Raw genomic sequence first — 15,037 nt, 5'->3', positions numbered from 1 at the left:
GAGTGGCTGGAAAGGGACTACAGTGGTGCCTCGCTTAACGAGCGCCTCGCTGAGTGATGAAATCGCTTAACGAGGCGCTCTGGGCCATCGCTGGAGCATTCGCTCAGCGATGGCCCCTATGGCGATTTTTCGCTTTGCGATATTCGCTAAGCGATTCGCTTAGCGAATATCGCATAACGAAGCCGGGGAGAACAGCTGATCGGCGGTTCCAAAATGGCCGCCGGAAGGTCCGCGCCGCATTTTCGTGCCCTGCCCTCGCTTACCGAGGGCGCGAAAATGGCGGCGCTATGGACGAACCTCACACAGCGGTGAGTTTTCAAGCCATAGCAACGCATTGAACAAAGTTCAATGCGTTTCTATGGCTTTTTTATTCCCGCACAGCGATGTTTCGCTATAGCGAAGGTTAATCCGGAACGGATTAACCTCGCTATGCGAGGCACCACTGTATGTACAAGTGCATGATATTCATATGTATCCTCTCTTAATAAATTGGGATTATAAACTTAGCATAATGTACAATGTGATGCATTTGAAGGCAGACTAGATTTATATGATCCTTTTTTTGAATGACCTTTTAATTTTTTTCCACATTGTTGTTTAGATTATGTAGACTGAGCTGTTTTTAAACAAAAATGGTTTTCTTATTTGTTTGGAGCTTTAATGAGCATAGGAGCATTAAATAAAACCTTGGTATCTAATGGGAGTACCCTGGTGCTTACTAAATGCTGGGCTGAAGCTGGACCATCCACCATTGAGCAGTGTGTTTCCTCAGACATCTTGTGATGGTGTTGAGCAAAATTATCATTTTGTTCCATCAAGCAAGACTTTCAGCAATTCTGCCAGAATTTTCTAGGTACAGTGGTGCCTCGCATAACGTTTTTAATTGGTTCCAAAAAAAAAAAAACCTTATGCGAAAAAACTTTATGCGAAACACCATTTCCCATAGAGATGCATTGGAAACCGGTTAATCCGTTCCAATAGGCACGGATTGCCGTCCTTAAGCGAAAAAACCCATAGGAAACATCGTTAAACGATACAATGTATCCTCCATTGGAATGTATTGTAGCTGACTCAATATGTTTCAATGGCTTTGCGAAGTCAATTTTTGCAAAATTAAGTGTGTCATAAAAGGGTCAAAAATGGTTTTAAATGCTTGGATTAGCTTCTGCACCCTCTAAAACGGATGCAAAAGTTAATTTGGCTTTGATCTGACTTTTCGTTAATTAATGGTGATTTTTTTCCCCCCAACTTTTGACAGCTGTCAAAATCTGACAGCTCCATTAATTCCTATGGGGGAAGAAAAAATTCACAAAAAATTAATGAAGACTCAGCAACTGTTCTAAATTCTTGGGTTCGTTAGAGGACCCCCTAAGTTGTGTGCAAACCTGATTTGGCTTTGATCTGAACTTTCGTTAATTTTTTGTAAATTGTTTTCTCCCCCATAGGAAAGCATGGAGCTGTCAGATTTTGACAGGTCCATTGGTTCCTATGGGCCAAAAAACAAAAATTCACAAAAAATTAATGAAACGTCAGATCAAAGCCAAATTAGGTTTGCACATGACTTAAGGGGTCCTCTAACGAATCCAAGCATTTAGAACTGTTTTGGACCCTTCTAAGACACTTTTTAAATTGAAAACAAAAAAAACGTTAAGCGAAGCAGGGGACCTAAAACAAAAAACGTTAAGCGAAGCATGGTCCCAAAAACGCTATGCGAAAATCGCCCATAGGGAAAAACGTTATACAAAGCACAATCTGCCTCTGAAAAAATAAACGTTAAGCGAAAAAAACGTTAAACGAAGCAAACGTTAAGCGAGGCACCACTGTATAAAGTTTTCAAAGTGGTAGCTGTGTTAGTCTGCAAGCATATCAGAGAAGAAGCAAAACAAAAATAATGGCTTGTTTTGCTCTGTCTCTTATCTGATACCTATAAACTGCATAAAATACTTGGATACTTACCAGTTCCTGCTCAAATACTTACCAGTACCTGCTTCTGATGGCACTCTGGGATCACACAGCTTGCCTAAGACTATACAGGTGGCAGGAAACTTAATTCTTTCAGCCACGTAAACTTCAGGTGATCTCAGTTTGTCCGTTCAGAGGGATTTGAGCTCCTGATTCCTAACTTGGCAGCCATGCATATGTTTCAGGTATAACACCACTTGTTGAAAGAAGTTTTTCCATTCTTATGACAGAATTAAAACCTAAAGGCACATTATTTTGTTATCTAATTCATAGCAGCATATACCAAAATTTGTAAACATTATTTTTCTTTAGCACAAACTCTCTTAGCACTGTGCTTTTTTCTTTAGGTCAAATGTGGTAGCTGCAACACTCCCAAACCTGGATTTTTTGACTTTGAAGGAAAGCAGAAATGGTAAGTGCGAATATCTTATACTTTATATATACCTCTGAGGAGGATTTAGCTTACCTTGTTTTAGTTGTTGAAGAAGTGTTGGGGTAACATACAATTGAATTTTTAGTTTCATATCTCATGTAATTTTTTTTATATGCCTCTGAATGTTTCACTGTGATACCAGTTATTGTTTAATTCCTTAATTTAGTAAAGGCCTTTGAGAAAGGGGCATTGTTTTTTAAATTACTTCATGGTGTTTCTGTTACACACAAGGAAACTCAGCTTGAGCTTTACTTGTTTTATGGAACTTCTCCTGCCTTACTCAGACAAGCTCAATTGTTGCGCAGCTTATATGCTCAAAAGGCTTTGGAAACTTTCCTGAGCTGTGTCTTGCAGGTCAGTGCTCTATGGAACCTTAAAAATCTGCACAATATGAAGGATCTGGAAAATAGCTTTATGAAGATCTGTTTAAGCAGTGATTAGTCCATGGTCTGAATGGAAAACAGATGGAAGGAGCATTTGAAAAGTCATTAATCAAACATTTGCAGACTCATGCTTTTTATTCTGAGTTGAAGAATAACTGATTGGGTCAATTGTGCTATTTTTAAATTATTATTATCTGCTGTTCTTGTTACTGTTGAGTTGATTCCAACTTATGGCAGCTCTTCCCAGGTTTACTCGGTATACAGTGCCCAGAAGTGGCTAACCTGGCTTGCATCTGTGGATACAGGAGAGGGCTTTTTTTTTCTATTACTGCTCCCAGACTTTGGAACCCCCTCCCACAGGAGGTCAGACTGGCCCCACCTTTGCTATCCTTCCACAAGCAGGCAAGGACCTTTCTCTTCAGACAAGCCTTCCCTCAGTGACTGGCTGCCTGAGCGGGGTTCTTAAATTGATATGTTAATTGCTTTCAAAGTGTTTTTAGTATTGCTTTTGTTTAGCATTTCTCAGAGTGGTACTTGTTTGTTCCTTTTTAGTATTTGTATGATTATTGCTTTTAGCTTTAAATATTGTCTTTTAATAAAAAGCCACCTTGTGTCCTTTTTAAGGGGAAAGGATAAAGTAGGTAGGTAGGTAGTTAGATAGATAGAGCGATCGAGCAATCTGTTGGCACTCTGGATCCATGAAACATGCTAGCTTGTGCAGTGTGAGGCATAGTGGGAAATTGAATTTCCAGTCTCTGGATCTGTAGCCATTTCCTCCAGCCTGCTAATTTATCCAGTCAGTTTATTTCATTAAATGTTGCCAAAATCAGTCCTTGAAATACGTGATATTGGTAGACATGCCTAACTGCTTCTTACACTTTCTTGAGTTTAAAGAGCAATTGTAGGAGAATCGTGTAAGGACTGGGAAACCACTGTGAGTGCCATGTACTAAGTTTCAGTGTTTGTTGGTCTTGCTAGTGCATTTTAGTTTGGGGTTAATTGGAAGTGATAGAGAAGGTTGCCAGTAGTGATTGTTGTATTCCATGTTTCCTACTCACTGTGACAAACCCAGACCTACTGGGATATGTCACACAGTTACACTAAGCTGCCACCAACCATTCCCTTTAAGGAGTCACACAGACCAGGGATGGATTTTTAAACAATAAAAAGAATAAGGTTTATTTAAATACACACAGGGAAAAATAAACAATCAGGTGAATAAATAAAGTAACGTGGCTTACTCTCACTCATACAAGCATACAGTTTGGTTCACCCAGAACCCTTAACTTGAAGCACAGACCCTGAACCTATCAGTTCTGGCTAACCAACAGACACCTGAACCTATCAGGTTGGTACTCTGACACACAGAAGTACCCTGTTTGACACACAGACTCCCACAACAGCTTCTTCTTCCCAGCTGCTGCTTCGTCACCTCCCAGTGTCTCCCAGCATCTCACAGGCATCACATATTTATACAGTACAGCCCCTCCTCCTGATGTCCCGCCTTCCACTCCCCATAGGATGGAACTTTCCCTCCAAACCCATGACAGACAGGTAACATCAGTGCTGTATGTAACACCTCCCCTCTTTATAAGTTGTTTTGTAGGGGGAAAGCTAAGGTGCTTTTCACCAAAAAAACAACCTGTATAAAATACACAACAACAGTTATACATACCATATTATACTTACTCATACTTACATTCTAAGTTAACCATAGCAATTAGGCATTTAAACATTTACCATATACAATACATCAATTTACCTTTATTTATACAAACCATGTTCAAAAAACAGGTACATTAACTTTTTGTCATCATTATATACACATAGTCCATGTTCTTTCGCCGTCTTCATTCTTCAGGTCTTCTTGATAAGGCGTCAGCAACACAGTTCACTGACCCTCTGACCACCTTCACTTCAAAGTCATAGTCCTGTAGGTTTAAAGCCCACCTCATAAGTTTGCTATTGTGGGTTTTCATTGTCTTTAACCATTGCAATGGTGAATGGTCAGTACACAGAATAAAATGTCTTCCCCAGATGTAAGGCTTGGCCTTCTGGATCGCGTAGACTATGGCCAAACACTCCTTCTCCACGGTTGCCAAATGTCTCTCACCTTTTTGGAGTTTCCTACTCAGGTAGGACACTGGATGCTGGTCACCATTCTCATCCTCCTGGCACAGAACTGCTCCTACCCCGCTGTTAGACGCATCGGTGTAGATGATGAACTCCCGGTCGAAGTCTGGAGCACGCAGCACAGGATAGTTGATTAACGCCTCCTTCAGCCTCTGGAACGCCGCCTCACAGTCGCTGGTCCACGGGATGCGGTCATCAGCCTTCTTCCTCGTCATATCGGTCAGCGGAGCCGCAATCTCGCTAAACCTCGGGATGAACTTTCTGTAGTAGCCCACCAACCCAAGAAATGATTTGACCTTTTTCTTGGTGTTGGGTCTAGGCCAATCACGAACTGCTTCTATTTTGGCCTCCAGGGGTTTTATCATTCCTCCCCCTACCATGTGACCCAAGTATTTTATTTCTGGGCTACCCAGCTGACACTTGCTGGCCTTTACTGTTAGCCCTGCTGCACTTAACCTCTGCAGCACTAACTCCAGGTGTATCAGGTGATCTTCCCAGGTATTACTGAAGATCCCTATGTCGTCAATGTAGGCCACTGTAAAGTCACTGAGCCCTGCCAAGGTCTGGTCCATCAGCCTTTGGAATGTGGCTGGTGCATTTCTGAGACCAAAGCTCAGGACTCGAAACTCATAGAGACCAAAAGGGCTGCAAAAGGCAGTCTTTTCTTGATCCCTGGGATCAATTCTTAATTGCCAATATCCCTTTACCAGGTCCAATGATGAGATGAACCGACAACCCCCTATGGTTTCAATCAGGTTGTCTAGCCTGGGCATTGGGTAGGCATCAGGAGTGGTTACACGGTTTAATTTCCTGTAATCGACACAAAACCTAATGCTCCCATCAGGCTTGTCCACAAGGACTATCGGAGAGGACCAAGGACTAGAAGAGGGGACGATTATGTTCTCCCTCAGCATCTCGTCCAGCTCCTTCCGCACCTTGTCCCTATAGGGTCCCGTTACTCGGTATGGGGATACTGCCTGCGGGGGTGCATCCCCTGTGTGGATCCGATGCATCACTCCCTTCACTATCCCCGGCTTGTTGGAAAACACCTGTTGATATTTACTAAGCAGCATTTTTAGTTCTTGCTGCTGGTCTTGGGTGAGTGCAGGACTGATCTTTACCTCCTCTGGGTTGTATTTTACTTCCCCTCTACCCTCCCAGAAGGGTAATTCCGCTTCCTCACTCTCAGCTGCTTTTATCGCGAATAAAACCCTCTGTTCCCCTCGGTAGTAGGGTTTTAGGGCATTCACATGAACCACCCTCCTTGCTTGGTTCTCCTCCTGCTCTATTAGGTAGTTCAGGTCTGACATCTTGGAAATGACCCTATATGGTCCTGCCCATTTGAGCTGCAGTTTATTCTCTCTGCAGGGCCTAAGCCAAAGCACTTCCTCCCCTGGGTCAAAGTGCCTCTCTCTAGCTTTGTGGTCATACCATGTTTTCTGTCTGACCTTCTGAGCTTGCAGGTTTCCTGCTGCCAGCTCTAGATTTCTCCTTAGGTCATTCATCAAGGTGTCTATGTAAGTCACAACGTCTTGTGGGTCATCCTGGGTGATCTGCTCCCAATTTTGTTTGATCAAATCAAGGGGCCCTTTCACCCTTCTCCCAAATAAAAGTTCAAATGGACTGAACCCAGTACTGGCTTGTGGCACTGATCGATAAGCAAACAAAAGGGATTGCAGCTTCTGGTCCCAATTGTTTGGATTCTCTGCCAAGTAAGCCCTAATCATGCGCATCAGAGTCCCATTGAACTTTTCCGTTAACCCATTACTTTCAGGATGATAAGCAGTGGTTTCCTTGTGCTTTATTCCACAGATTTGCCATAAGCGTTTCATGAGCTTTGATGTGAACGATGCGCCCAAATCTGTGATTATCTCTGAGGCAAATCCCATCCTGGACATATACCCCACCAAAGCATCGGCCACTGTGTTAGTTTCAATGTTAGTCAAGGGTATGGCTTCAGGATACCTTGTGGCATGGTCCACAATTGTTAGAATGAACCTGTTCCCCCTCTTTGTGGCCTTGGGCAAAGGTCCCACAATATCCACCCCTATGCATTTGAACGGAGTGTCAATCACAGGCAAAGGGCACAACTTTGCTTTGGTCCTGTCGCGGTTATTCCCCTGCCTTTGACACACATCACATTGTTTACAGAACTCCCTGATCTGCTTCCCTATGTCAGGCCAGTAGAAATTCTGTGTGATTCTCTGCTGTGTTTTGTTCACTCCTAAGTGCGCAGCAAACATGTCAGAGTGCCCCCTTTGTAAGATCATGGGGCGATACTTTTCAGGTACCACCAGCTGACTTCTGATCCCATCTCCCCCTTTTGAGATATTCCTCAGGGTTTCTCTATATAAAATCCCCTTTTTCTCCAGAAATCTCACTGGGGTTTCAGGTGTTAGCTGGGCGTCAGTCACCTGTTCAAAACACTTTTGGAGAGTGGCGTCTGCCTTTTGCTCCTGTCCAAATCGGCTGTCTGTGGTTAAGGTTTCCACCACAGCTTCTGAACTCCCCTCTGCTTCCGACTCTGGCTCATCATTACCCCCCTGAACTGTCCCTGTGGTGGCTTGTGAGCGTGTAATCACTAGCACCCGTTTCACATGTTCAGCCAGGTCATTTCCCACGAGCACGGCTGCTGGCAGAGTCGATGAAATCGCTAGCCGCCAATCTCCCCTCCAGCCTTGAAAGTTGACAGGTACCTCTGCTACTGGCAGAGAGATTACCTGCCCCTCAATCCCTGCCACCTTCATGCTCTCATTTGGGATTATAAACTCCCTAGGAATAATATCTGGATGGCACAGGGTTACCTGGGAACAAGTGTCCCGCAGCCCCCTATACTGACGGTCAAGTATTCCTACGTCCACCCCAGCTGTCTCAAACAACTGAGAATCTGTTTTTACCAGCAAGCAGCGCTTTACCTCTACAAGAGGACCATTTTCCTCAGCCTGATCAGCAGAGGTAGCTGTTCCAGACTGAGTAGCCATGGCAACAGGCTCCCTCAGTGACACTGAGCCTTGCTCTTTCTGGACACAGAACACAGCTTTTGGCTTGGTCCCACTAGAATTCTGAGGCACCATTCCTTTTAGCTGCTTTAATTTCTCACACTCTGAGATTAGATGACCCTTTCCCTGACAGAAATAACATTTTCTGGTGTATTTTGATTCTCTCTCATCTTGTTTTGGTTTTCCCTCCAAAATCTGAGGTCTTAGTTTCATGTCTGAGGGCTTCCCTTCACCATGGGCCCCTCCCCCTTGCTGGCTTTTCCCTGGTCCCTGAGAGTACTTGCTGTAGGTTTCTTTGGGTTTACCTACAGATTTCCCCTCACCCAAGGGCTTTCTTATTTGGGAAATAAAATCTGCGATCTCTGCGGCGGCTGCCACAGATTTCGGTTTCCTTTCCCTCACCTGGAATTTCAATTCCCCATGCAGGACTGAATAGAACTGTTCCAGTGCTATCAAGTCTTTAAGCTGCTCATAGGTCTCTGTCCCTTCCTGCGATAGCCATTTCTCAAGCAGCCTCACCAATTGGGCCCCCACTTGGGTAAAAGTCTGTTCTGGTTTCTTGGTGAGGGACCTGAATCTTTGTCTCAGCTGCTCTGCATTTATCCCATGTCTGGCAAACACCAGTTTTTTAAACTCTGCAAAATCTTTCATCAGTTCCTCAGGCATCTCGGCATAGACCTCAGCCAGGCTACCACTGATTAAAGATCGCATGATGGTCATCTTCTCAGTTTCCCTCACTGAGAAGTCCACAAACGCTCTTTCCACTAGGGAAAAGAACACCTCAGGACAATCTCCCTTGTGGTACACAGGGAATTTCTTCAGGTCAGCCTTAGACAATTGGCCTCCCTCAGAATCCCTATTGTTATTATTGTTCTGGTTCATCAGTTCCAATTTTTTTAATTCAAAGGCCATTCTTTCTTTTTCCAGAGCAATTTTCTCTCTCTCCCTCTCCATTTCCATTCTCTCTCTCTCTAATCTTTCTTCTCTTTCCCTTTCCTCCATTTCAAATTGCCTCATCCTCAGTTCATGCTGTTGGACTATGAGTATTTTTCTAAGTTCTGGGTTCTGCTCTCCTGTGCTGTCACCCTGCACTGAGCCAAATTCATCCTCAGAACCTTGGTCAATCTGGGGGTCTTTCACTTCACTCATTTCGGCCATCTGGCTTCGAGTCAAGGGCATAATCCCCCCTCAGAACAGGCTGCTTTAAAAAGTCAAGCCTCAAAATAAAACGACCACTTTTTTCCTTTTTGCCTCAGAACCAGCTCTCCCTAGAGATTGCTGCTGTTCTTCAGCACTAAACTTGCAACAGTATCGAGTCAGAGCCTACCCCCCTCTGCTGGGCCTCTCAGCTGGCAAGCTAGATCACTGTTACTACGCAGTTTTGCCTCAGCTTTTTCCCGCCAAAACTAGGCTACCTCAGAGCACCTTAATCTAAGTCTCCCCAGTTGGCACGTTCTTCCACTAGTGCACCTCCCCGTGAGGTACACCTAGAAGATTACCTACGCGCCTCAGACTGTCCCTGACTAGACCCCCCTTGCTCTGGGCACACTTGCCAAGGCTTTGCTGGACCGCTGGACAACTGGACCAGTCGTATCCCACACGCTGGACACCAATCAATGTGACAAACCCAGACCTACTGGGATATGTCACACAGTTACACTAAGCTGCCACCAACCATTCCCTTTAAGGAGTCACACAGACCAGGGATGGATTTTTAAACAATAAAAAGAATAAGGTTTATTTAAATACACACAGGGAAAAATAAACAATCAGGTGAATAAATAAAGTAACGTGGCTTACTCTCACTCATACAAGCATAGAGTTTGGTTCACCCAGAACCCTTAACTTGAAGCACAGACCCTGAACCTATCAGTTCTGGCTAACCAACAGACACCTGAACCTATCAGGTTGGTACTCTGACACACAGAAGTACCCTGTTTGACACACAGACTCCCACAACAGCTTCTTCTTCCCAGCTGCTGCTTCGTCACCTCCCAGTGTCTCCCAGCATCTCACAGGCATCACATATTTATACAGTACAGCCCCTCCTCCTGATGTCCCGCCTTCCACTCCCCATAGGATGGAACTTTCCCTCCAAACCCATGACAGACAGGTAACATCAGTGCTGTATGTAACACTCACGTCCTATATTATTATTAAACAAACTTAGTTTGGATGTTTGCCTATATTCAAACCTTAATAGGAGAGTGCAGATACCAAGAATGAGTTTATTATGGATGGGTAATCGAATATATGAGTCTGATCCCAGGGTATTGAAACAGAGATGTTAGGTTTGGTGGGAGATATGTTAAGCAGGATTCTTTGAGCAGTGATTCTTCTTCCCTTTGAACCAGGGAAGCTTGGAAAGCATTGGGCGATGCAAGTCCTGAACAGGCAATGAGAGAGTATGTTGCTTCAGTGAAGAAACTGGACCCCACTTGGAATCCACAGGTAGGCTAAATGAGGTACCTTTCTGTCATATATTGAGTGTGGTGCTAATAGTGTCTGCTAGTTCGTTTCCTTATTCCCCACCCAGACCTCTGTGCTGTTCAAAATTCTATTCTGGATAGGTTTTCTATTTGTCAAGGTTTTGACTTGAGAGATGGACTGAAGACTGAAGGAGGAGTGAACTCTCTCGTTTCCTGATTAACTGATAGAGGTGGTTCCATTAATGATAAAAGTGTGCTGCTTCTATCCCACCCCATAGTGCTTAAAGCTCTCTCTGGGCGGCTTACAAGTTAATTATGTAGGCTACATATTGCCCCCCCCCCCCGTGAGATGGCTACTCATTTTACTGACTTTGGAAGGATGGAAGGCTGTTGGTTACCTGGGATTGAACCTTGGATTGTGAGCACAGTTTTCACTGGAATACAGCAATTTAACCACTGCACCATGAGGATTTTATGGTATGGCATTGTTGGATATCCATCAAGTTGGAGAACTTCTGGCCTTCCAATCATCTTGGGATGGTAACTTCCAGTATCCCTAATTATTGGCCATGCTTGTTGGGGCTGATGGGAATTGGAGTGTGGATATGGTTTCAGCTTTCTTCTGTGGAGTATATGCAAGCAAGTCATACAGGCCATGGTTGGTGACCATTTTAGAGTTTAATCTGAGAATTTAATGAAACACACTCTTGTTAGATTTTTACTTTGGTTTTTTTCCTGATACTTGAAATTAGTCCTGTTCTTTTAAAGTAACCTGTCTTTGTGTGTGTGTGTGTGTGTGTGTGTGTGTATGTGTGTGAGAGAGAGAGTATGAGTGAGTGAAAACAAGCCTCCAGACCTTGGGATTTGGCAGAATGAATATGTATTTGCTGTCTCCCTGTTTTGTGTGTTTTTAAAACCAAGTCCTTTATTTAAGAAGTTCTAATGCATAAATGGCTAGCTGTATTTTGCTTGATGTATTTCCTTGGTGAATTTCCAGCTTGTGAAGGCCCAACCAAAGGATCAGTGCATTTAATATTACCTGGAGAAGTAATTAACTAGATATAAAATATCAACTGGTTTTGAGGAAATGGTTGTAAGAGAGGAATCACATATTTTCAGCGGTAAGAATGTACAGTTTTTATTTGTCAGTCCTCTAGAACAGTGGTGTCGAACTGTGGCCCTCCAGATGTTCTTGGCCTTCAACTCCCAGAAATCCTGGCCAGCAGAGGTGGTGGTGAAGGCTTCTGGGAGTTGAAGTCCAAGAACATCTGGAGGGCCACAGTTCGACACCACTGCTCTAGAATAAACCTTGGAATTTACGGGTAACATTTGTACATTTTAAAGTACTTATTTTGATACCTATACTGTATGTCATGTATATACACCTGTGTGTGTATATATACGTAAATGTAAACTATTGGAAATGAGTTACATTTTCTGTTTTCTTTTCTGTACTTATTGTTACTATATGTAGTGTAACTGTGTTGAGTGATACTGGTTGAAGGTGTTCAGGGATCCACTGAGCAGAGTTCTATAATAAATTGCCCTTTTGTTGGGGGACACTGTGAAATGGGAGCTTATGATGTAAGAAAGACCTGTTATTTGCTTGCAGGTTTTGGCTTTGGCATATATTAAGCTGCTTTACTAAATCAGACCATTTGTCTGCTGAGCCCAGTATTGTTGACATATACAGACCCATAACCACAGAGTTTCAGGCAGAACAGCACTGTTGATGCTATCATAGCTTAAGTTTCATTTCAGATGTTACACCACTGATAAGGCAGTGTATAGGGCAATGATGGTGAACCTACACGCGTACCACAGCTCGAGACCTCTCCCTGGATACCCGAGCAGAGAGTTACCCCCCCCCCCCCACTCCCTGCAGCTGAACCTCAAACTGCATGATTGTAAGCCACCTATCCCTACCTTCCTTGGTTGTGGCACTTGTAAATCAGTTATTTTACAGATCAGAGCTAAGGCTGCTTTATTGTTTACTGCTGAAGAACAGCCTGGGGCAGTCAATCCGGCTTGTGAATTACTACTTCCATCAGACGTGATTGTAAGCAGGAGGGAAAGCTCAAATTAAGGTGGGAAGGAAGGTGCGAGAGAGGGACAGGTGGATTCATCAAGCTTGTTTAAATGTAAGATTGTAGAAAATGGAGGGAGGGAGGGAGAGTGTGTGAGAGAGACTGACTTTCATAAAACCATGAAAAAAGGACGTGACTGCAAGGATGGAAGACTCCAATTAAGGCGTGAAGGAAAGTGTGATAGAGGGACCGGGTGGTTTCATCAAGCTAGTTTAAATGTAATGAGAGGAAACTGACATACTGAACTGAAGCAACTGATTGTTGAAAATTTAGGGTGTGCGTGTGAGAGAGAGGGGGGGAGAGAGAGACAGAGAGAGACTTGACTCTTTCACAAAACCATGAAAAAGGAACCTTTCAGATTTAATCTCCACTGCATTTAGCTCTGCAGTTTCTGCTGAGAACAGCAAGTACTTCAAGATTCTGTTTAGACACTGACTTTGTACTGGGCAGAACTGGAATATTTTAAAAAGTCTCGCTAACAGCAAACACCTAGTAAAAGACAACCAACACACTTGGGACTAGATGTCTGAAGTGTGAAGCAATTGCATTTCTCTATTTCTTATCCCCAAAGCAGGCAAGAACATCATAGTTTATTCCCCAAATCTGAATCCCTGTCTCTCTGCTCCTGGTCCTGCTTTGACTGCAATACCAAACAAAAAAGGTCTTAGAAACAAAGACTGTGGCTTTCTTTATTGAGTCAATCCATCTCATGCACATTCTTCCTCTTTTTCTACTATGTACATTGCCCTTTTTCCTGCATTGCTGCCTTTTCCAGTGAGCTTGTCTTCTCATGATGCCACTGTAGTACAATACCCTTTGTTTGGTTATTTTAGCTTCTAGTGAGGGTCCACACTTAATTTGCTTTACTTATCGCTGTGACAAATCATGATATCCATAAAACTCTTTTCCAAAACTACATTTCAAATAAGTGATACAAAAATACACTTATTATATAACTATTATATTATATAATATTATATTATATAATATATAAATATTATATAAATATATATAGCTTCTGAGGGTGGTTTACTTTGGAGGAAACAAGTCCAGGATTTCAATGTACTTAATAAGCTTTATAAATAGGGTGCATTTAATTCAGTGTAGCATTCCGCACTTCTTTGTAAAAGAGCTGTCAGTTGAAGGAATCAATAAAGTACCAGACAGACAAAATGTGTAAATGACATCAGGAGAGAAGAACTGGTGAAACTGTTGCTTTGCCTGGAAGAACACAATGGAGAGATATCTACAATGCTGTGATGGAGGCATTTTTGTCACAAGATATAAGAGCAGAAAAAGTGGTTTCAGTTACTAGTGACGGGACACCTAGTGACGGGGGTAACATCTGGTTTCATACATTTCTTTGTTAAAGGAGCAAAACATCAGGTCATTCAGTTTCATTGTATTATACATCAAGAAGCCCTTTGTGCCAGGGAAAGCAGCAAAAAATTAGACAATATCCTTAGAGATGTCACAAAAATGGTGAATTATATCATGGCTCGTGCTCTTAATTTTCAGCAGTTTCAAGCACTTCTTGATGAGGTTCAGGCACAGTATAATACTTTATTTATGTACAATAATGTCTGGTGGCTGAGCAGAAGATGAGTCCTGGAGAGATTTGTAGCCTGCTTGGATGATATTAGGCTGTTTATGACTGAAAAGGAGCAAGAATATCCACAGCTCACTGATATGGCCTGGCTTACCAACCTCATGTTTTTTACGGATTTTACAGCATACTTCAATGTACTGAACAAAAAACTGCAAGATTTAGGGAAAACAGTAGAAAGGATGTTTTGTGACATCAGAACATTTGAGAGAAAACTGCAGGTTTTTGAGAGAGACCTTGAAAGTGGGCAGCTGAAATATTTTCCAAATCTAAAAATGCATTTGGAAAATTCTACAACACTTACGAACAATCCTACAAGCCATCAGGAAATCTACAAGGAATTTTCTAGCATTTTAACAGCTGGAAAGGAGAATTTTAGGAACAGATTTTTACAGTTCTGTAAGATGGAGACAACTCTGTGTTTTCTTCTCCAGATAAAGCCCAATTTGGAGAACTTGATCTTTCCTGCTCACAGCGGTTAGATTTTGGAAATCTGGAAGTGGAGCTATTGGAATTTCAAGAAAACTATCTGGAAAAATAAATTCTATGACCTGCATGCAACACTGGAGAAAATAGAGTGCGAAGGGACGACAAAGAACAGCACAGTTGGTAGTTCTGAAAACGAAGTCCTTGAAGTGTGGAATTCTCTGCCAAATAATTTTAAGTCAACAAAAACATTTGGGATTGCTCTTCTTACTTTGTTTGGGTCATTTTGTGCTTGTGAGCAGCTGTTTTCAGCTTTGAATTATATCAGATCTTATACCAGAAACAGACTGACAGATGCATGTGTTGCTCTCAAACGAAAGGTGTATGAGCCAAGGTTCGACAAATTATCAGCATGCATACAACATCAAAAATCACTTTAATTGTACAAAAGCATGCCATATTGAGTATCCCTTGTCAAAAAATACATGCACATAATTATTTTACAAGTTTGTATAAATTACCTGGCTTCGGGCTATGTGTACATTGTATTACTTTAATATTTTTTTCCATTTACTAGAG

General features: G+C 42.6%; 1 protein-coding gene across 1 annotated transcript in view; it reads left to right on the top strand.

Moving 5' to 3' along the window:
- Positions 1-15,037, top strand: part of ACBD6 (acyl-CoA binding domain containing 6) — a 261,573-nt gene that overhangs the window by 21,296 nt on the left and 225,240 nt on the right. Inside the window, exons 2-3 of the mRNA XM_020789738.3 lie at positions 2,310-2,374; positions 10,265-10,361. Of these exons, the coding sequence (XP_020645397.1) occupies positions 2,310-2,374; positions 10,265-10,361 (162 nt within the window). The remainder of the gene's footprint in view (positions 1-2,309; positions 2,375-10,264; positions 10,362-15,037) is intronic.

The sequence above is a fragment of the Pogona vitticeps genome, chromosome 4 (assembly GCF_051106095.1).
Source record: "Pogona vitticeps strain Pit_001003342236 chromosome 4, PviZW2.1, whole genome shotgun sequence".
Taxonomy (NCBI): Eukaryota; Metazoa; Chordata; class Lepidosauria; order Squamata; family Agamidae; genus Pogona; species Pogona vitticeps.
The sequence above is the reverse complement of the archived record's forward strand: the minus strand, read 5'-3'. Positions and strand labels throughout refer to the sequence as shown.